Genomic DNA, 23,760 nt, shown 5'->3' on the forward strand with positions numbered 1-23,760 from the left:
CCCTTCATATCCCTTATAACAGAGAAGAAACTTGTAAAATGCCTTTGGTGCATCAGCTTATCATTGTATGAATGTTTTAAAGAAACTCACTAGTACTATAGGAAATGTAAGTGGGCTTGTTTGTGTTGTTTAATACTCCAAGTGTCATTTCATTCTTTAAAAGGGTTAGAGCAGAGGAGGGGGAAAGGGGAGGAAGTCTTACTTAATCTGTTGCATATGTCCCAAAGTGTTATACAACTAAGTGTATTATACCAGAAAACTAAAGCAGTCTGCACTGCAGCAAACTCTCTGTAACACAAAATAGGAGAAAAATCTGGCCACAAACAAGTCAAAAATTCAGTCAAACCTCCTCTCATATTATATATATACACACACTTTACAAGCTACACCGAGTGTCCTTTCATATTCCAAAAGAAATACGTTGTAGACACCAAGCATACTGTACTTTTACTTAAAGGCTTCATCAAACCATATGTGCAGACACTTGAGAAGATGAGAGTGTTAAGCTTCCTAGGGTCCTGGAGTCAAAGAAATTCTGCTGCCCCCCACTGCTAAGTAAGTGCACTCCTTCCACAGGGGGCAACATCTGCCGATCCGTCATGGTTCCACTTGGCGAGGACCCCAAGAAACTTCCTTGGGAAGAAACGATTTTCTCAGGACTGGCAGCCAGTTTAGGGGATGTGGAAAAGTTATATCCATAGAGTGCACAGGGACTGTGCAGTCTAAACGTGTTGTAGGAGCCTTGGTGGGTTTGATTAGTGGTAAAAGCATTGGTGGATGGGGATGGCATGATGTACTGGAGCTGTGGAGACATCCCTGAAATCTGCATGGACAAGCCAGTCTGCGGGCAGCTGAATGCATCCCCGTCATTGCCACTCATAGACATATTCACAGTTGTGCTACTTGACACACCAACATAGGAGGGAGTCCTCGGGGGTGCAAACGTCTCACCAGTTTGGTTTGTGAGCCTGTTGTAGGTTTCAGCCAAAGAAGTGCTGTATCTGTTCAGGGTCAAGCCTGAGCGGGCACAAGCTGTGTAGTCAGCTGGAGCAAGGCTACAGAGCTGGCTAGTGTTGGGATTGAGGTGGAAGGCTGGAGATGAGCAAGGGGAACCCGGCAAAAGGTGAGGGTGGGTAGATGGCACTCCACTGCCAGATCCCTGGAGTAAAGTAGAGGAACCTGCATTTCCTGGAAAAGAATATTACAGTGTAAGAAGCATGTTGGAAAAGTTCCCTTCCTAGGTGATAGATCAAGACCTTTGTCTTTTATAATAACCCTTGACATGAAACAAAATGCAAATTCATTCAAAAAATGACATATATACACGTGCAGGGGTGTGTGGGGGGGACAGGTATTTTTGAAGAAATAGCCTGTCTAAGACAGAGAATGTAAGTTATGCTTTTGCAACCATCACTCAATACTGAGAGTTCCTGCCTGAAAGGTTAGCTCATCTTTATTTGATGTGGGAAGCAAGCTGCATGGCAACTAAGATGTAGACAGGCATGTACTACGTCACAGGAAGCCTTCTTCAAAGTTATGAATTTTGTATTGTCTGTGCTGTTGCTCCATCCCAAAGTGTCTTTCAAGTACTCTGTACCTGACTCACTGTCACAGCACCAGCTAAGGCACCAGCTCCTTAGCTCAAATGATAAAGGTTTCCACAGTTCAACAGCTTCAGGAATGTTCGCCACTTCAGAACAAAACTTCGGAACGACTTTGGGAAAAGTGTAGGCTAAGTACCATGCATGGCTGCTTCATTTCTTGAATGGTTACGTGGAGGTTTAGGTTTGTGGCAAAATGTTCACAAACTCTTCGTTTGCTGATCTCAGAACTTTTTACATGACCAATACCAGTGTGAAGTGCTCCTGAAAATGCACTGCTTGCTACAGGTGAAGGCTTTTCTCAGGACTGAAAGTTTCCCAGATGTAAGAAACACTTTTTCTTAGAGATTATATTTCCTCAAAATGTGAGCACAGAAAAATTGATTTGGGCCTTTCAGTCTCGCAGGCTGAAGGTAGTTAACATGGAAGAGTCTCCTATTTGGGAATCACATTAACTATCAAACAGCTTGATGCTGCAAAGGTATGCCTGCTGTCAATAAGCTAACGGGTTTTTGTGATAGGTGAACTAGTGGAAAGAAAAAGACATTATCAGTGAAGCCTGCCTGCTTCTTCTTGCTCTTTTGCCACAAAAGGCACAAAGCACCATGAGAAACTGCCACATTCAAGAAATTCTGGTATAAGGCATACTTATTTTTCTTCCAATCTATGCAAAGCCTCTGCCATCCAAAGGTGGGCACTTCCAGCACTAACAACCAGGACAAATTTCTAATGGGGTATTTCAACATGTCTCTAAAGCACCCTTTGGCCAAGGTACAGTTGAGTAAAGATTTTCCAAGGATCCCAGTTTCCATTCTGTGGACATCAACAGTTACTTCCACAAGCTCCTTAACCTACAACAACTGAAAAGGAAGCATGAAGTTCATGGCAGCAGTTTCTCTATTCTAAAACAGTGCTGCTATATACAAACAGGGCAATACAGCCGTCCTGTCTCCTAGACATGCTAACTTCATAGCAGGTTACCTTTCAGTTTTACACAGTCTGACAAGGTATTTCAGGTCTGATGCTGGCTTCTCATTATAGGCCTTTTTTAAGAGGGTGTTCCCCCCACCCCCACCCTCCACTGAAAACTCTGCTGACCCTTATCCAATGTATCTGTGACTTGGCACAAAAACTCCTTTTTATTTGCACACATCAGGCACGAATGCTCAAGATATCTCAAAGGAGTGGGCTAAGCAGAAGTTGACGAAAGTGACTTTTGTGAATTTCTGTATTTCCTGTGGTTTTGTGCTGAAGACACTTACTGGTTTTAGAATACATTATCAAGAAAGCAGGAAGAATGTTTGTGAATTTGGTAGCAGGAAATCAAGAGTAATATGTCTCATTTAGTTGGGAAACCTCTGAAAGATTTTCTATATTCATTGGAGTACTTTGGAAATAAAGGAACTCAGAAAGGAGTACAGAGACTCCCCTCTCTGTCCAAACAGGCCATTTAAATATCCCTCCCTTCCACATAGCACTACGTCTATGATGGAGAAAGTGGGAGCCAAGAGGTTATGGACTGGGGAGCAAGAAAAAGAAAATGGAGAGGACTGCTGTTGATTTCAAGGTCTATGATGCAGATAAAGTTTATCCACAGAGACCCTGCAGAGGGATCAGAGAGGGTCTGCAGAGGGATCTGGACAAAATGGAGAACCAGGCAATCACCAGCCACATGAAGTTCAACAAGGACAAGTGCCTGATTTTGCACCTGGGATACGGCAACCCTGGCTGTACATACAGATGGGGGGATGAAATGCTGGAAAGCAGCTCTGCAGAGAGGGATCTAGGGGTTCAGGTCGATGGCAAGTTGAACATTAGCCAGCAGTGTCCCTGGCAGCCAAGAGGGCAACCATGTCCTGTGTGCATCAAGCACAGCATTGCCAGCTGGGTGAGAGAGGTGATTGTCCCACTCTGCTCTGCAGCCTCACCTGGAGCACTGGGTGCAGTTCTGTGAGCCACAGGATAAAAAAAGATATTAAGCTACTGGGAAGTGTCCAGAAGAGAGCTATGGAGCTGGTGAAGGGTTTGGAGGAGAAGCCGTATGAGAAGTGGGTGAAGTCACTTCTTTTGTTCAGCTTGGAGAAGAGGAGACTGCGGGGAGACCTCATCACAGTCTACAGCTTCCCCCAAAGGGGAGGGGGGAACGGTAGGAGCTGATCTCTTCTCTTTGGCAACCACTGACAGAACCCAAGGGAATGGCAGAAAGATGTCCCAGGGATGGTTTTGGTTGGACATTAGGAAAAGGTTCTTCACCCAGAGGTGCTGGAGCACTGAAACAGGCTCCCCAGGGAGGCAGTCACAGCCTCAAGCCTGACAGTGTTCAACAAGAGACTGGACAATGTCCTCAGACACATGGTGTGAACTGTGGGGTTGTCATATGCAGGGACAGGAGTTGGACTTGAAGATCCTTGTGGATCCTTCCAACTCACAACATTCTATGATTCTACTGAACCATTTTTAGATATTAAGAATCAAGGAGGCTTTCCAAGGAGGAAACCAAATTAAGCTTACTTCTATTTATTATTTACATAGAGGGCATTTCTTCTCCCATTCTTTTTTTTTTTTTTTCTGTATTTTTTTCTCTCTCTTAAACACATAAGTAACTCCTATATTGGTCTCTGGATGTGTACAACAGAAGTCATCAAACTAACTCTGTGTATCTAGCCAGAGCATAATGCTAAAGAAGAGGTCATTGCATCCTGAAACAACTGTCATCTTCCAAATGTGGTCTGATTTATCTTTACAATCTAACATTTTTACTGCCACCATGGTTAAGCTAGCATTAGCTTTCTAACTTAAAAGGGCTCTGATGAGAGGCAATGGCCTGCACTGTGGTTGGTCAGTTGCTTTTTCTCCAAAAGTGTCACACTCATCTAGTTTTTTGTAAAGATTGATGGTCAAAGTTTTATCTTCACATGTTTTTGTTTTGAAAGAACTCAAAGAAGACCAATACCTTGTTTGGGTATCCCAGGTATATCTTCAAATGTAAGTGTCCTCAGTGAAGGTCTCCAGAAGGCATAAGACTCTACCAGAGCTTCTAGTCCCATTCTATGTAGAACAAAAACATCAGTGTCATGAAAACAAACTGTATTTTGTCGCATTTCTCTGCATAGTTTACCTCAGAAATATATAAAAATTAGTGACATTTCAGGATTGTTTTAAGTTTCTTTTTGCTTTTAGAAAAGAGCCCTACATCCTAATCCATGAGACTGCTGTGATCTGAGGTCACTGACTGGGTTGGCAGCATACAAAGAGTTTCCAGTTTTGACAATCTAGCTCTCTATGTCAGTTTTGGCATTTGTTTTGTTTGTTTTGATTTTGTTTTGGTTTGTTTTGTTGGGAGGGAGGGAGGAGAGACACAACTTGGCTAAAATTATATTAAATGTTTTCCTAGTACAACATTTCCTTAAAAGTAATGCTCCAAGTGACAGAGGGATGATCTCCTATTTCTGCCTAGAATAAGGTGATCCAGTGTCAACTTCTATTAAAACAGAATTCCTAATCATTACCAATGAATTGGAAAATCATATTTGCAACATGAGCAATCCATGAGTGTACACCTCTTTGGTTACTAAAATGTACAAAGGAATGTTGCGTCTTGGTTATTATGTGCTGAGCAAAATGAAGACTTCCAGTTCCTGAAGTCAATCATTTCTTTCAAGTGTCATGTCAAAACAGAAATAACCAGGTAGACAATTGTGGCAGACAATAACTAGAAGAATCTCTATCTCCTGCAGGTAAAGGCTCCTTTTTTTCTGACAGAATTCTGTGAATAATGTACCACAGTTGTATCATTTTGCTGTTATTTTTGGCTACTGGGCCCCAAAGGCCTGCTACGTGTCAGCATCAGGCACATACCAAATACAAGCACTTGCCTTTGAGCAGCAGCACTCTGTAAATTCCAATTATGCAAATAGCCTAATTTGAAGCTACCTACATGTTCTTCTGATACTGCTTCTTCCCTATTGCATTTCCAGCAGGATCACAATGTATTTCAGGAAACAGTTATAAAGCATTTATTAGCTGAGCCTGGACTAAAAAGATAGCCTTCATTTTCCACAATAATGGTGAAGTTTCATTCCTAGTTAAAGCGGAGATAAAAGCCACCTCCTGGAGGAATGTAGCTAAGGTGATAATTTATACAAGATGCCTTCGAACAATTTCCACATTTTATCACCACCCTAATTTACGCTATCAAATGGCCAAGTTTATTTAGCAAAACAGTTATGTTTTTCCTGAAGTATTTAAAGAGAGAAATTCTGGTCCTTTCCTGAGTAAAAGTTTTTATAGGGTCAAAATTAAAGCCGAACTGAAGAATGAAACTATTCTCAGCACATAAATTCTGTTGCACTTTGCAAATGCATGGGGAATGCTTTTAAGAGGTGAAGCTACTGATTTCTGTAAAATAGCCTTTGAGACTCAACAGGAATGACCTGAAACAGAATATTTCTAATTAAACAGAATTATTGCATGCAGCAGTGCAGAGTAAGATAGCAGCAATAATTAAAATAATGTTGAAAAGTTAGGTATAAAGGTATAACAGTGGGTTTTTTACCCTTTTGTCACAGATTAAAATGCCTCTTTGATAATAAGACCAGCTAGAGCAATGACGATAGCAGAATCTTAGCTTTTAATCTCAATATTTACCAACTGAGTAAAGCAGTAATTTAAATTAAAAAATATTTTTTCCTTGACAATTAAAAATCTGAGCAGCATTCTCCAACATACTTTTTCAGTACCATAGAGTCTATCAAAGAAAACAGCAATACTGACTTGAGTAAACCGACATCAATTTGCAATGGCAAAGATTTTTTCATAGTTACTCTGTAACAAGTGTGCTTGTTACAGTAAAAGCATTCAGACCTCATCTAAAGCAAATCCTGAAACATTTCTACGAAGGCTGGTTCTTCCTACAGAGCTGGCCTCCTAATCCATTTCCATAAACTATAAATGTCTTTCAATTAAAATATCTTGTTTAGTTTTGGGGTTTTTTTGTTTTGTTTTGGTTTTGGTTTTTTTTTGTTTGTTTGTTTGTTGGTTGGTTGGGTTGGTTTGGTTTTTTCCAATGCCAAACCCAAACTTATTCCTAGCAGCCAAACAAAACAAAAAACGCTCTCTGGATAGCCCCAGTCCCACAACCGGATTCGCACAGTTGCAGATGCAGTACTCGTACTGCACCTACATCATCCTCGGGTAATAATAGGGCTGTCCAGCAAGTTAAATCCAGTACAAGACTGGTTTCTGAATGATTCTTTCCTGTCTGTTTTCAAGGGCATCTTCTCTTGCTTCATAGGACATCTTCTCTTGCTTCATAGGACATTATGGAAAAATTTCTAACTCCACTTAAACTCAGAAATTTCAGAGAAGCCAGGGTTTCTCACTTCTTAAGAGGCTCCTTAATACTTATTTTACAGCTCTGCAAAAAGCATGCACAGCAGAGATGCTGCCTATGGAGAGCTGTCAAATGGCGCACGTATGGCAACATTTTTCTTCCCTGAGTACACACAGTGTGTTTTGCTTTTTCAGTCACCACATTTATCTGGAAGTCACTGTTCACTTAATTTCAAACTAGAAGGCTGCAAAGGAGAACAAAACTCTATGTCAAAGCCTGAGGCATCCCTTCCAGGCCCCAGGACAGAGCATGGCCAATTGTTTCTTGCTAGAAGATAAAAATCTTAGAGAGCAGCAAATGCAAACTGAAAAGATTTCTGTAAATCTTTACAACTAACCCATCCCTTCTATAACAATATTCTAAAAGCTACTCTCACTTGCTGTCCAGTCTCAGCATTTATGTAACTCAGGTGGAAGCAAAAACCAGGCTTTAATGCTGTAGCCTCTGCTAAAAGAGAAGCTCAATAGAGCAGCTGCCGAAAGAAACTCTCTGAGTGTTCCTGCAAGCACAGCCTGCTCCCTTCTTCGCAAGGCTTGATCATAAATATAGCAGCTGTAGACACCAAATGCAATGTGGTCACTGGAACTGGTGTATAAAATGTACCACAATTAAATGCTGCTTTTTTTAGCTGAAATGGTTTAACATACAATTCATAACAGGCTTAAGTATTTTGCATTAAACAGTCTTTGGATAAAATACCTCATCAGTACTGGCAGCAGGGACTAGACCCAAGTCTCCACTTTGCACTACTCAGATTCCCCATTGCTATTTTGAAAGATTCATGGATCAAGACAGAACAAGCAATTAATCAGTCCAACCGCAACAGAGGAGTTGGAAACCAGGCTCGTTTCAAGGTCATCTATAGCCAATAGAAACAGCATTCACCTAGGAAGTGGATTTAAAACTCCTTAGGCTAAAGAGACATTTAAACACAGTTCTCCCACCTCCCAGTCAAGTGTACTAAACATAAGGTTACCACAAGAGGCAACTTAGTTTCTCCTCCTTTAAGAGAAACAATGACACATTAATCCATACTAAATGCCACTTATACACAAGAGAACCTGGGTTTATAGTTTGACACCAGTATCTCCAATTTTTGTCTCCAGCCAGGAGAAAAAGGAGATTCCAGGAGCAGCCTAAAATCACAGACCTGAGTATGCATCAATTCCATCTGCAGACTTCATGGTATGCTACTGTTTCCACCAAAAGAAAACCTGAGTACGTGAATCAAACTGTGTGCCAACCTGTTCTTGACCTAGATGGTCTGAGGAGCAGGAGCAGGAACCCACCACAGAGGATATTACTGGGAAACTTAAGTGGTCCCTTAGGAAGTCTGAGTCCTCAAACTAACTTGTCTGTAAATACAGGTATTTTCCCCTACAAGCCTTCACAAACTGATTCTGTCAGTAGTAACAAGCCCACCTCCTCCCCCAACACCTACCTGTTACGTCCTGAATCTCTAAACCCTTTGGCAAATGGATTCCTATCGATCTTCAGGCGAGTTATCTGTGAAGATGATTTAAAAAATTATTACCTGCAAATTCAGCTAAGTACAAAATTACTATCCTGACAGAATTAAGCTGACAGTGGAGTCAAAACATCTTCACATTTGCATGGTTTAAGATGGTCGTCCTGAAACACAGCAAATTAAGGGCCAGTCTTCTGATCATTATTTTTGCAAATCCCCAGAGAAGCTAATAGGTATTTAATGCTACCAAATGGCAGGTTGGAATTCTTGTGAAAAATCTTCTGACAAATGTCATTCTTCACCTAAGAGAGTACACTGCCTAACTGCAATAAAATTTAATTGAAATTTTATTCCTGTACAGCTCAAGAAGGAAATGTGAAAATAGAGATTATCTCTAGGCTATTATCCTCTATAAAAAACCCAGCACCTTCCCCTCAAATATTTGTAATTAATTTAAATAAATAGGTACCAAATAATTTTATTTTGGTATTTACATGCCTTTCCTGCTCTTTTATTTGTAAATATAGCAAGGTATATATAATTTCCCAAAATACAGCTACTACAACTGACATGGAACTAATAAAATGTGACAACACTAACTATGGTGCCACTATATATGTTAATACTTAAAGAAGTGGTAATAAGATCCAAACACTGGAGTCAAGCAACCTGCAGTTTACTTTTGACTTTTAATCTGTGTAGACCTAGATAAATTCCAGTTAATAAAAACCACTGAATGCAGTTAATAAAGACAACTGCAACCTTCTTTAGATCACAGTTTCTCTGTTAAGGTTCTGGGAGTTTTGAAATCACTCGAGTTAGGACCAAAAATGCTTTAAAAATCCTATCCAGATGTGCATCTACACTTAAAGGTACAAAAATACCTTTAAAAATTAGACTGCTTTTTGCCTTGTGCTTCAATGTTGTATCTATAATTAAGACACCGCGAACTATGTTAATTAGATTGTGTCATCTCCATAATAAGAATGACTTTTTACATGCAGTGTTTAGCCCACATGGCCTGAAGTCTCAGCTATAGCCTCTGGGCGCTGCTGCAATACTACTAGTGAAAGCTACTTGCAATCCAAAAAGGGTTTAGACAATGTTTGGTTTTTTTTAATTATTAAAAGTATCCTCTTTTATTCTACCTCTTACTTCCCTGGTCTAGTCTCAAAAGCTTGCAAAGTGCTAAGCAGAAAGCACAAGTTACCTGTTGATTTTGGTATGCTGTGACAGTCGTGAAAACTGTCTCTGGAAAGGAGAAGGCTTTCACCCCTTCTCCTGAAGGGATGGGCTTGATGGGGGACAGATCATCTCCACAGTCTTTCCGGATGACATGGACACGAGGCTGATATTTATGCATGGAGTGAAGGATAATCTATGCAGTCATGAAAGGAAAAAGATAACATTTATTAGAAAGGACACCCTGTTGTTTCAGGCCTAATAGCTTTTTGGAACAGATTATGGTATGTGTTTACCATGCCACTTACTGGAAATCAAACGTGTTCTCTAACCTCTGAAGGTTCTTATTACAGTAGTCTAATCCCTGTGCATTTATGCTATTACCAGCACTAAGCATTTAAAAATTACGACTCAAGAGCTCCAAATTCAGAGACTGACTCAATTGAGACTGGCTAAATAAATAAATAAATAAAAATAAATAAAAATGGAGCAAGGTCCTGGTCTCACTGGAATTAGGGAAGTTTTGTCACTTTTTTTCCTGGATTTGATCTAACAAGATTAACAGCAGCACCATTTGCTTTTTGGTTTTGGAACCTTCAGTATATGCTTGGAGCAAATTTTTCCTGATATCCCAAAGGCTGGAAACATCGCTTGTTCTGAACACAAGCTGAGACTCTCATGCTCAGAAGGAGCAGAAACTTAGAGTAAAATAATACTAAAATCCAAAACGTTAAAGTGTTAATAACCCAAAAATTATAATACATATAAATAATATCAATAAACAAAACCCTCTCAGCATGCAGTAGCTCAACTAAGAAAAAAGGATAAACAAATATATGATTTTATAGTGCCTAAAATTAAATACAAAAATACCTCTTGGTATTGCTCTCAAATTTTAGAGGAGATTTAAAATACAGAATTTTCCCTCTATTTACTCCACTTCAGCTAACCACTACTAAAATAGAAGATTTCAATTAAAAAAAAAAAAAAAAATGGAAACTCAACTATTATTGTTGGAAGGCCTGAGAAATTAGTAACTTGATAAATAAATAGTCCTATGGCTATTGGCCTGTGGAACCCCTAATCAACGTTCAGGGAGAGCTTTTTAATTTCCTGCTCCTTGAGTAGCCTCAGTATGTGTATGTGCACTCAGCAGAGCCACTGTGCCAGACATCATGGAAGTTCATTCATCCAAATGACATAGAGGACATTACACACATTTGGATAGGGTTTGGCTAGTTTAATACTCTTGGTCCTGGCCAGATGACACAACCCCCTTTTGGATAAGCCAAGTTTCTGGATAATAAGGAGTTTTATTAGCCTGTAAATAAGGTTTTGACAATGATATCATAGGTTTCAATTAATATGCTCATAGAGTGCCCTATGGATGTTCTCATATGAAGCCTTTCCCCAGTTTCCGAAATCTTGCACAGGGCAAGATTTTTATAATGCAAATGTGTATTCTCATTTACAACACTCCTTTCAGTTCTCCGCTGGCAAAGATCTACAAAACGAAAATGCAAAGAAGACAGCACATTCCTGACCCTGTTTTCCTGTGAACACCCAGTAATACCAGGGGAGATAATCGTGCAACAGAAAAAAAACATAATCAAGGAGAGGTCTGTTCCAATGTTCAAACCCATCACTACTCTGCGCTTTGCCATTTCCCTGGGTGTCACTGAACGTGCCGCATTCTGCTCCCACCCCGGTTACTTCAACCCATCAGCTCTGCACTTGCCTACACGTCAGACTTGACCATATATAATTATAACCCAGGCAGCCATGAACAGCTCTGCTCGTGTATCAGAGCAAGTGAAGTCACAGCAGCATGGAGGCAACCAGCTCCCTTATCTGGGTGGCTATTGCTGATTCTGGTCATCTCTTAAGAGCAACCTGACTGAGCTCCGTGCTCGACTGAAATTTTCTGCCCTGACATGTTGTTAGATGATTAGTGAATCCACAGCAGGAAATTTTTTCTTGATTTTGTATTGTGCCTTGCACAATGGGATCTTTGTTAACAATCAGGACTCTGAATTCTAAATAAGTAATATATAACTGCAGAACCCTAGAAAAAGCAACACTATAAAGACAGGACAAAAAAAAAGACAGGCAGATGCAATATCCACTTGAAAAATGGTTTAGCTCTATTATTTTAAGCATCACCTAAAGCTACTGTGAAGAAAAAGCTAAGGAAATGGAGATTCCAGCTTTGCATTTTCCATTGCTTGCACAGTTAATAGCAGAAACGGGATCTAATGCTTACCTGCAGAAGCAGCAACTTTACTTTTGTACCCTTAAAAGCCAACAATAAAAACTCCCAGCCAAAACAAACCCCACCAAATGCCAAACACAAATTGGCATTACTTTCAACTCACAGCTGAAGACCCTGCTTCTCCCTGCAAATCCCTCACAAGGCATCACCAAAACACTACGTGGGGGAATAAATCTCTCCCATCAAATGTAAAATTACACTTTGACAACTGCAGCTGTCAAGATGTCATTATCAGATGGAAGACATGGTAGCAGGGAGCCCACAGGCAGGCAGCAGAGCAAAGCAAAAGCCTGGCAGGACAAAGGCAACCAGGGCATCTGCAGACACACAAGGCTGGGATCACTTTTAGGATTACCTTTGCAAAAAGTTTTTTGAGCGATGCTGCTGTGATGAGGCCTCAGCACTGACCCTGAGTTTGGGTACCACTGTGGCACCAGTGCCACAACCAGCACAAGCAAGAGCCCAATTCTCTTTTGTGGGGGAGATGCCAATCCTCCAGCAGCTTGACGGGGCACAGATTAACCAGCCACCTCCCCACCAGTGGCATGGTCCTCACCTTGATGCTGTTTTCACCAAAAATTCTCCTTCATCCTCTCTGCAAAGCCCAGGCTTTCAGCAGTCAGAGAAGTGTTTGGGGCCGAGGAGCATGGATTCCCTCTTCACAAAGACAAAAACTGCAAGTGTAAATGCTGATGTTTCCCAGCTTTTCATTGTGACAAGAACATATAACTACCCATTGACTGTAAGCAGAGCTCGCTACTTGGAGCCAAGTCTGAGCGCAGTAACAGTCTGCTTCCAGCCTCACCCCACTTTCAAATGGGGGGGAAAAAAAAGCAACCACCAAGGACCAATTAACACACTAACAGCCTCATTTTCACTAAAAGTTAAAAGATGTTCCTCTGCATCAAAAAATACTCAGTTGAAAAGCATAGAAAACAGCATAAAAAATATTGACTTTTCCCCTCTACTGAAATTCAGATTAAAAACTGCACACACACACAAAAAAATCAGCCAGCTCTAACCAGCCAGAGGGAGAGACTGCTTTTACAATGCAGCACTTACTCCACAGTCGGAAGAAGGATGAGATTTATTAACCAGAAGTGGCCAGACCACGCTCTTCTCAGTGTCAACTGCGAAATCCAGGTTTACTTTTCCCTACCATCGCGACATGGATGAAAGACACAAAGGCCACAAATGTGTCTTTAATGATGCCACTGGGCCTTAATGCCTCTGTAAGAACACAACCTTTCCAAAGTAGGGAATTTACCTTGGGACTTCTTTTTGAAGTCAAAAATACACAAGGAAAACGTATCGTTACAAATTTTGCTTGATCTCCTCAGCTTGTAAGTAGAACCCGTGTATCAGAGAGTGTCCTACATGTAGATGTACTTCAAAATCTCTCTGCAGAACCGCAACACAAAATCACGTCGTCACAAACTACCACTCAAAACATTGATGAAAATAGAAGCAGGCAGCAAGGAGCCCGGAAAGCATTCGAGCAGCAGAGCAAGTTGTCTAAGAGATAGGTGATCTCCTTTCACAAGAAGCTAATCCCAGACCAATGCAATCCAAGGGGAGCCATGAGCTAGGACCACAATATAAATACTACACAGGAATACTACCTTAACATCTGTTTGCAAATTCCCATGGATGTGGGTCACTTCTCTCACTGATTCTGAGAACTAATACCCTGGAATGGGTAAAAGGGCCTTGGGTTGATCTCAAGCGAGCTCCCTTCCTCAATGCCTGCAAGATCAAAACCTAGCCTAGATTTGAACACAAAAACTCTGCAAAAGCTGACACTTCTGAGGAGCAGGGGAAGAATAAAGGAACAACACTGACAAGGATTAAAGCCCCAGAAACATACAACATGGAAAGCATGCCCAAAGAACAACAGCCAAAGCCTGACACTGCTTGAACTACTGGAGGAATGATGGTAAAGGGTAGAGACCCCACGGAGGTTTTTCTGAGCCATTCTGCCTAAGCAGGAGGGAGGAAAAATACCCAATTTTCTAATAATCTGACATATACCACATCTCCCATACAGGGGTGGGAAAGTCAGAACACTTGATATAAAAACAAATATTTGAGGGATAATACAGCCTTGACCCTTAGCTCTTCCAATCCCCCATCCCTCCCCTGGTGCCCTCTTGAGCAAAATGGTTCCTTCCTGCTTATGAGAAACAATTGGTTTTTATATTCATCACAAAATATGATTATTCGTTTTCCATTATTGCTGGAGGCATTCAGAGGCTACATAGCTTTTTCAATACAGCATTCCACACTACCATAGCTTTAAAAGAAAAAAATTACCCATTGGAAGAGACACTTTTCTGTTTTCTGCTTTTGCCTTTTCTGGTAATTATGAATGACATGTTTGCAATTTCCCAGATTTGAGAAATATGAAATTATTTTACAGTCATCCTTCTTTTGTCCTTTTATTTTAATACTTAAATTTCCATTTTGGGGAGGAGGGGCATTGCCATAGCTCCGAATCAGTTCAATGTGTCTCGAATCACAAAAGCTGAAGCTTTGCTTCACTGTTTCCAAATCAAAACACTTAACTAAAGACCAGAAAATTTATATGCCCCTACATTGTGAGTGATGGTGTGCTGTGTACACTACACAGATTTCAGTTCAGAATAAAAACAAAGCTAAGATCTAGGATGGAAAAATACAGCAACACAATTCTCTACATAGCTGAGATTTTATCACAGGACAGTTTGCATCTCCAAGCGCACGGCTGGACCACGGTACCCATGTATCGCCCCTCTGAAACGACTGAGTACAAAAACCAGCCAGCCTGCCCTCTGTTAGAGAAGGGACATTTTACCCATTCCCATGCACTTCACTTTTTAAAGCCCTCACCATAGACCTGGCACACAGAGAAAGCAACTCCCACTCGAGAAAAGCCGCAAATATACAAACACCGGGGAAACTAAGGGAACTACCTGCGCTAACCTTAACTCAAAAGCGCACTGCCAAATGAGACCCTATCACTGCAATTCTGAAAATCGACAATGTAAAATGCCTTTCTTATGATCCTAAACAAAAGCACTGATAACTCAAGAGATGTCAATACCCCCACATACTTTTTAAAGAAGAGCATGATAAAATTATAAACAGTACTATACAAAAGGGAGGCTTTTAATTCTTCATATCATATTTACTATCTCAGTCCAGCCAGTCTCCTGTATTCTTGCCTCCACAACCTAAAAGCTATAGCTCCCACACAATTTGACCAGACTCTCATGTTATTCTCCTCTGCAAACACAAATGAGGGAAAAAAATCTCGAATTTGGACTCTGTATTGTCAAAATGCCTGGCTCATTGTCACGGAGTTACAACTATACTAAAAGATGCATGTAGTATCTTTGTACTCTGTGCCAGGTACATTTTCTTTCTCTCCCTTCCGTGAAGGCAAAAGTATCCTGCTCTAATAAATCGGGCTATGCTAAGGACAATGGAATCCACACCCTGTCTCCAACATCTTAAAACTCTACCACTTGGAACTTAAGGCTCCTTCTGAAAGGAAGTCAACATTTGCCATTTATTATAGGATTTTGCAAAATTAAAGACTTCACCCTGACTAAAAACTATTCTCATTTTTTAATTATTTCCTAAGGTGTCAAGTAAAACTATTTTAGGGATTGCTGGAAAGATACTGGCTTACATCTGTCAAGTTTCAACAGTTTTGAATAGAAAAGGAAATATTAACATAACACATTTTGTCACATTAGATAATGTCATAACCAAACAATTTAGAACTTGCAAACAGAACACTCACACTGCATACGTCTTCGCCAGTTTTTTCAGAAGTAATGAGCCTCAGCTGTGAAAGGGTCTTACTTCATAAGGTATGTAATAAATCATTATCAGAGCGAACCCAGCTCCCATGTTGTTCGGTTTTGACTGCAATTATTAACACCTCATGGGATTTCACGCAAATGTTTAGGTTAAGAAAATAGTTAAGTGTATTTTTATTCACATGAAGTTATTACACACTATTAATGTTTCTCCTAGCCGCTTGTGAATTTAAGCGTCCCTTTTGATCGGAGCAGAATTTGCAAGTAACACACTTGGTGGGAAAACATGAGAGCAATTCTGCCCCTTCATATTAGGCAATTTGGCCTTGTAAAGCCTTACTTTGCAGAAGGAGTTCTGTCTTTGAGGGGGGAGTAAAACAGCAGGCTCTAATAAGCAGTTAATTATCGAAGCAGAAAGCAAGCAGATTTTAGATCTGGACGGTAAAGTTCCAAAACAGCTTTGAAAAGTCAAGCCTATTTCTGGCACTCTGAAGCTGTACGTCAGAGCCTGTCAGGGCTGAGCAATGCGCCTACACGTAACACTGCAGAAGAGCAAGTACTCACATGCCCTTGGTCATCCAGCTCATTATTGGTAAGCTTCAGTTTGTCAAAGCTGATCACTTGTCTCATCCACGTCTCCCCAGAGGCGGGTGAATCGGGGTGAATATAAACACGAGGTGGTACCGGGGAGTCAGCATTACCAGCCACCATCCACTTGGAGCTATGATAAACATACCTATAAAAAGAAAACAAATACCTATAACCACAAACCCCGAATTAATTTATCAGACTCATTCAGTATTAATAAGTTCCAGCAGGAACCCACCAATTAACAGAACATGAAAGGATGATTTTAAAACTCTATTTTTTTGTTTCAAAACACAGCTCTGGTATCTGCAAAAGTAAGGCTAAAAGACACACTCTGATCTGACTTTAGTCTGCTTAGAATAAGTAACAGTCTTAACACCATGCTCCACACTGAGCTTTAAGCTGATGTTAGTTCATCAATTGTTACAGCTCTGCTCTGAATAGGCATCAGCAAACGGGAGAATCTGGTCCTTCATTTATCAAATCAAGTAGTAATTCTATATTTGGAAGATTCAGTATGTTGAGTCTAATATAATAGTCTATAAATAAAGCTATTGAGGGGAAAGAACGTTATGATTGGGAAAATAATGAAACTATGTCAAATTATGCTCCTGCTATTTCTGCAAGACCATATGAATTGTGTTGAATAGCATGCAGAAAGGCATAAAAGTGAAAAAAAAAACACAAAACACAGCCCATATTTCATTTGATAGGCCAATGATGACAAAGCCATTTTCTAATAAAAATAGTGCCTGCTTTGGTGGAAAAGTTATTTTGAAGGCAGATACTTTACAGGACAATTTAAAAAGCACTAATTGAAAATGTCAAAGTATTTTCTTCAAGTACAGTAAAATTCCAGTAATTCCACTCTATTTTTTTCATAAATACAAGAAAGAATTTATCAAATCATATGTTCGTACAATTCAGTTCCTTATTAGAAAAAGACAAACAACATAACAACAAAATGATCCAATACATGCATTGCTCTGTTCAGTTCATATCAAGCTGTAAAACTAAGATCTAGAATGGTGATGAAATTCTCTCCTGGAGACAAATTCTCAGCCCTAGATCACACAGTCAACTGTTGTAATATTTTTAATTTATTTTATATTTTTTGTTTCCTACTAAATACATGCTTTCTCTACAAAAGTAAATAAGGTCATAAATACACAAAATATGTTGAGCAACAACTTCAGCTTCCAAATATTTACAAGGTCAAATTTTGCAAGAAATCTAGACCTAGATGTAATTTTCTTCATTTTCACTTAGTTTTGCTACTTGGTATGACTGCTAAAAACTAGACTCCATGCAACTGCTGTAGTATCTTTCAGATCTAAAGATCCACAAGACCATTTGAAAAGCCGCATGAACAGCCAAAGTTAAAATAACAGCAAATAAAAAATCATAGATAGCACAGCAAAGAATGAAAGTGAAATCAAGTAAAACACATAGAACACTAATATTTAGCAGGAAGGTTAATGGTGTGGTACTGATATGTGATTACAGAAATCTAAGTTCGCCAACTGAGAAAATACTGCCCTTCCTAAAACTTTTGTTAAGTTACTTCTGTTTTCTGGGCATCAGGTATCACACTGGGCAGACAGTACAGCTCAGTGTAACTGTATTTTAAATGAAAGGAGGTTTAAACAACTCATATTTAATATACCTGGTTTTAATTTTTAATACTACCATTTTTATTCATTTGGTAATAATTTCCTCACATTTTCTATGAATTAAGGAATGGCTCAGACCTTATAGGAATGATGTGTTTAGATTGCTAAGTAAATGCACACGTGCAACACTAAGCAAGAAAAGGGTTTTCATTTGAGCTGCACTGCACTGGTCCAAAATTGAGAAGTGTTTTTTCCTCTATTGTATTGTCAGAAAATCTTCCCCTAGCTGTATGTACTGGAGATCCTCAGCACTGGTATCTGCACCTTGTTGAAAAACACATAATCTAAAACGGTCCTAAGCAATGCCATATACCACACGAGAAAAGGATAAAATTGCAGTGAATGAAGCAAGGACACACAAAAAACATAAGGCAGTGTTTGCTTAGGACATGAGGCAGCATTCCTGCTGAACCAAATTTTTAGTCTCAGTCTGAAATATTCCTCGTTCTACAATTAAATCTGCAGCGGTTTTCCCTACATTATACTAAGTATGGGGTTGAAACAATCCAACCAGTAATTGGTAAGGGCCTGATCCTGCCTCCACTGAACTACTTGCCCAGGCTTCTCCTGACCACTACAGAACAGGACATGGCATCCATAAAGCAAGACCTACAAAACGTCCACAACTCAAAATCACAACTGCTGCGGGCCCAACCCTGCAAACATTTCTACAGGACCAGTGGTTTCAGCAGAGTCCAACTAGCTCCCTCGAAACACGACTGCCCTCACCACAGTGAGAGTTTCAGCACATAATCCCTACTCCTAAATGTCCGAAGAACAACCACTTTTGTTCCTCACATTAGTCGTCAGACAATAATGCCACCAATTCTGTAAAAAACAGTAATTAGAAACATTACGCTTTGTAAATCTATGTAAGCAAATATCTGAGTGAACAGATTTAAATTAAATTATATAATCAATTTGAAGCGTGACCAAGAAAGCTTATATGTCATTAAATCAGACACTGATGCTAGTAATGTTATTGATGAATGTTACTGCTATTTAGAACTAGAAAAATGTGCATTTTCATATTTATTTGTTAATAGAAAAATAATTCCCACTGATATGACGAGGAATAAGATATTATAATGTTTCCTGATCACACTAGAACTGCACTCTCTGAAAGTCAAAACCTAAATGTCTGCCCACAGCACATACACAACTTAAGGCAAATGTATAAAGGGCTTCAACAGAAATTTTAGTTAGTTTTGTCTACTTGGCACAATCTTTTCTTTTTTTTAATGCACTGGGATGAAAATAGGAATTTGAAGGAGGGTTAAACACGACTTTCTGCTAATTGATACAGTGTTAATATTTCCTCCCAGTCACCAAGCTCCCTATGGCCCGCATCGTATGTTTTTTGCCTTAAAATCACCATACCTGTATCTTTTGTTATCCACTGGCACAATATCCATAGCAATATAATACTGCTGATGTGGGTCTAAACCTGAGATCTTCACTCTCATTGCGGGAAACATCCGCCTGAACATGGAAAGAGAGAGGTCATTTTTAATATGAAACAGACTCGGGAATGGTTGTTTAGGAAAAGTAACCAGTTCGTGGGATTTTTCTCGTTCTTCCTTTTAACCTACAGAGTCCTTTTGGACGATTATAGTTACATAGCCATGAAATGGCCCATTCGATATGTCAAAACAGATTTCTAAAGTGCATTTACTCGAACAATGCTTCGTATGTTTTGGGATACGCTTTGGGAGTACAGCTATTACCACATCATTTCAACTTTATTGTTAGACAGTAAATCATTTGGTTTTGAGACTTTACTTTAGCAGTACACGCATTTTAAAGTCGTTTGAGATATTAGCTAGAAATATATTCTGGAGATGTGCAAACACCACCTCCACCCGGGAAGACCAGTACTTATAGAATCGCAAATTGCCACTGCAGTTCCAGCTTACAACAGCAAATGGTGTATCGGTTCTGTAGCAGCAAATTAGAAAGCTAAAACCACGGTGATACAATTATCACACCGCAAGGATGCAGTTATAAAAGCCAACGTGCCGTGCTGTAACTCAACAATATGGTCTTTATTGAGACGGGACTTCCTGTCTGCAGCTTACTAAAGGTGAAGTGCAAGAGCTACTCTGTCTTTGAAAGGTATAGTAAAACTTCTTTATTGAAAGCAGAAACGAATCTACGAGGTAATTTAAAAAGAAAAAAAAAATCACGGTGTAGATCGTTCTGTGAAGAAAACGGAGTAATTAACTGATGCAGTGGTTTTAACAGAAAAATGCATTTTGTAGCTGACGTTTGGTATGCTTTTTAAAAAGAAAGTTCATTCTTGAAGCCAAAAAAAAAGTCCTAGTGACGATCTGACTGCAAGCTAATGAGAGATACTTTTCGTATTTTATAAACCTGAAAGCCATCCCAGTTTATTCAGTAACTGCTGCTGTTGTAAAAATATATCTATATAAATCAATTAAAGTCGTTATTGGAAAGAAAAATCCTATCTCCGTTATTTCTGAATAAGCAGGAGGATAAACCTGACTGCGGTTAACTAGTTTTTGCTGTTTTTTCAGTGCACCTGTAAGATAAAACAGAAATTCCCCTACTGGACTCTCGTAAGACAAATGTTGCTTTGTGCTGTTTAAGAGTGCTTTTCAATCATTAATAAAGCCTCTCTGAAAATGTAGAAGGTAGCATATGGATTCAATAAAATATGTTTTTGTAATTTCTAATAAGTTCAGATACTTTTATACTACGCAGGTTTTTACCATGTGTATCCACTGGAAAGGGGAAAAGTTTCCCCTCAGAAGGACACAACACTCCCAGATCTCGCCCTAATGAACAGGAAACCCGAAACGCCACATGTGCCCGTGCCCACCTAAAATTATCGCCATCTACCTGCCTCGTAAATCTGGGGGGTTTCCCCCGGTTTTTTATCCGCTTTGATGTGCCCACCCGCCCCGGGCTCTGCCCGCAGCCCCTCCACCCGCCGAGCCCGGGCCAGAGCCCCGGAGCGGCCCCGCGGGCGCCCGTTACCTTCCCGCCTTGGTGATGATCATCTCGGTGCCGATTTCGTGGAAGCGCTTCCAGAGCTCGGCGCCCTGCAGGTCCACCCGCGGCGCCTGCGGCGTGGGCAGCGGCGAGCCGGGCCTCGAACCCTTGGGGGAGCCTCCGGGGGAAGCGGGCGGGGAGGCCGCCAGGAAGGTCTCCTCGCAGCCGCCTGCGGAGAGAGCGGAGGAAGCCAGGGGGGCCGGGGGAGCGCGGACCTCCCGACCGGGGGGTGCTCCTTCAGCTCCAGCCGGGTCCCGGCGCCGGCCCCGGGCTTGGGCCGTGGCCTTGCGACGGGGCGACCCGTGCCCCCATCGGTCCGGGCGGCGAGAGGGGCGCCGAGGAGTCGGGCTCGGCTCCCCGACGCGGAGCCCGGAGACGAGCTGCCCCCAACGCCGGGCCGGGCGGCAGCGGGTTTGCGCTGTGTGGCCAGCGGCACATTTCGTTTGAAGACGTTTAGCGTGACCGCCGCCGGCCGCAGCGTGAAAATGCACTCGCGTCCAAATACAATAAATGTACAGACACATATATATATGTATATGCTGTGTCTATATAAATATATGTACACATAGTTGCATATACACCTCCAGCATATACATATGTATTGTATAAGCGCTTTTCCCCCTTCTCGGAAACAAACACCCAGCTGTTGCCCCACCGAAAACGCCGCCGGCCGGCGCCCGGTCCGCCGTCCCGGGGAGCGCTGCGGTTTTTAGCCCGCAGCGCCGGCAGCGGGGGCTGCCCGTGCAGTGTGGAAAGACAGAAGAAATAACGGAGAAACAGAATGCCGGCTGCGGCGGGGGAAAGGGGGAGCCGGAGCCCGGCCGGAGCAGCGGGCCTCCCGCCCGACAGTTACGGCGCGGGCAGCGACGCGGCGGGTCGCGGGGCGGCACTCACCGGCGGGGGCGCGGGCGGCGCAGCCCAGCTCCATGTCGCCACAGGTCCTGCCGGCGGCGACGGCAGTGGGGGAGCTCTTCGCGCAACAGCCGTTGCCCTCTTCGTCCTCCGCCGCCTCGTCCTCGCCGCCCAGCTTCCGCCGCTTGGGTTGCCGCGGCGGCGGCGGCTGTTGCTGCTGCTGTTGCTGCTTCTCGGCCCCGATGAGCGCCTCCACGGAGAAGGCGTGAGCCTTGAGGCTCATGGTGGTGCCGGGCGAGGACCTCCGCTTGTCGGCCATGCCCGCCCCCCTACAGCCCGCGCATCCAGGCGCGCCGCGGCCGCCGGCACAGGCACCCACGCACGGCCCGCCGCGCTGGCCGCCCTCCCGTCCTCCCGACCGCGCAGGCAAGGGGCTGGGGCTTTTCCTTGCCTTTCTTTTTAAATCCGAGTTATCAGCCAAGTTCCTTTTTTTTTTTTTTTTTTTTTTTTTTTTTTTTGGTGGGGGGTGTTGTTTGTTGTTTTTTTTTAGGAGGAAAAAAAAAAATCTATTCCTTTCTGCAGATGCGCTCCTTCTCTCCCCCTCCTCCTCCACGTTCTGCCCCGTCTGATGGGCCAGGCAGGACTGACATGGGTAACAAACGCTCTGCGGACACAAATTAGGGCTTGTAATTGAAATTTGTTGCCTTGATCTGTCAGCACTTCCAGGCAGGAGACCGGTGGGAAGAACTTGCTCATTAGTGTCACTGCGGCGGCGGGGGCAGGGCGGAGCCTCGGGGCGGGGGCTGCCACGGCTCGGCCGCCCGCAGCCCAATCAGCACCGGTCCGGACCCACCGCCCCGGCCCCGCCGACACGGCCCTGGCCTCCCCGCCCTACCAGGGGGCCCCCGCCGCGGCTGCCGGGATCGGGGAGACCCGCCCCGCCGTCCCGCGCCCGCCCCCGGCCCGCCGCGCCTAGACCGAAACAGCGCCGCACCCCAGAGCCAGCGGCAGATGAACCCCGCAATAAACGTTAATGAGACTCTCACCCCCTTCGCATCTCCCTCCGCGGGGAGCAGGCTGGCCGGGAGCCCCAGCTCCCTCCGAAACGCAGGGGGGACAGGGGGCCCTCCCGGGGCGCAGAGTTTCGCTCGGGAAAACCGTTCGGACTTCAAGAACATGACGTTGTGCTTTTTCTTGCTGTTAGGGATTAGCCACTATTAGTATTATTCGGCTGATAGACTCAGAGATTCATCGTGTTGTTACTCAAACACTGGCTGCAGAGAGGTTTCAGCATCCGTAGCCCCCTTTAAACCCTGCCCATTAAGCACTGAAGCTGCAATAAAAAGAGAATTAAACTGAACCTTGTATGGACATGGATGCATCCAGCTGCAGCAACTTTAATAATAATCATGTTCAGGTGCATAACACAGTTACGGGCTAAATCCTTTCGCATCTTGCCAGTGAGTATAACTATTAAAAGTTACAAATTTGGAGGCAGATATCCTTTATTTGCATGCCCAGGGAAATGAAAAAGCTATTGAGATTTTTGTTGTGTTTTCTTTCTTTTTTTACCCTTCTTGTTGGGAGATTTTTTTTTTTTCGCAGAACTGAATGGATTGACATGCTCCGTTGAAGGAAACGGAACAGAAACCCTCTTTCTGTAAATAATCATGGGGCAAATCTCACGGTTTCAGGGAAAGGGATCTCGGCTTCATTTCGCTGTTCTGGGCAACAGAGAGAGACGAATTTGTAGTGTGATTCGTCTCTGTCACAGTTTCCGAGGTTCTGTTCGGGCCGTCGAGTGGCACAGCTGAAATTTTTGATCGTAATCTGAAAAGGAAATAGCTGCCATTTAGGAGACGTAACCGTTTCCACTATAGCATTTTACTTATCCTTAAAAATGCAAATTTA

The 23,760-nt window shown here is 42.2% G+C and overlaps 1 protein-coding gene across 1 annotated transcript; it reads right to left on the reverse strand.

Annotated features, from left to right (window-relative positions):
- Positions 1–463: 463 nt before the first annotated feature.
- TBX18 (T-box transcription factor 18) lies at positions 464–22,558 on the reverse strand (the record flags this gene model as incomplete). Its single annotated transcript, XM_080340900.1, has 8 exons — positions 21,892–22,558; positions 20,983–21,166; positions 19,363–19,464; positions 16,286–16,457; positions 9,672–9,839; positions 8,435–8,499; positions 4,555–4,649; positions 464–1,188 (listed from the first exon to the last, which is right to left on the reverse strand). The coding sequence occupies exons 1-8, from the start codon at positions 22,166–22,168 to the stop codon at positions 464–466; spliced, it is 1,788 nt and encodes a 595-aa protein (XP_080197026.1). The 5' UTR covers positions 22,169–22,558.
- Between the last annotated feature and the right edge of the window lie 1,202 nt (positions 22,559–23,760).

The sequence above is a fragment of the Nesoenas mayeri genome, assembly GCF_963082525.1.
Source record: "Nesoenas mayeri genome assembly, chromosome: 3".
Lineage (NCBI taxonomy): Eukaryota > Metazoa > Chordata > Aves > Columbiformes > Columbidae > Nesoenas > Nesoenas mayeri.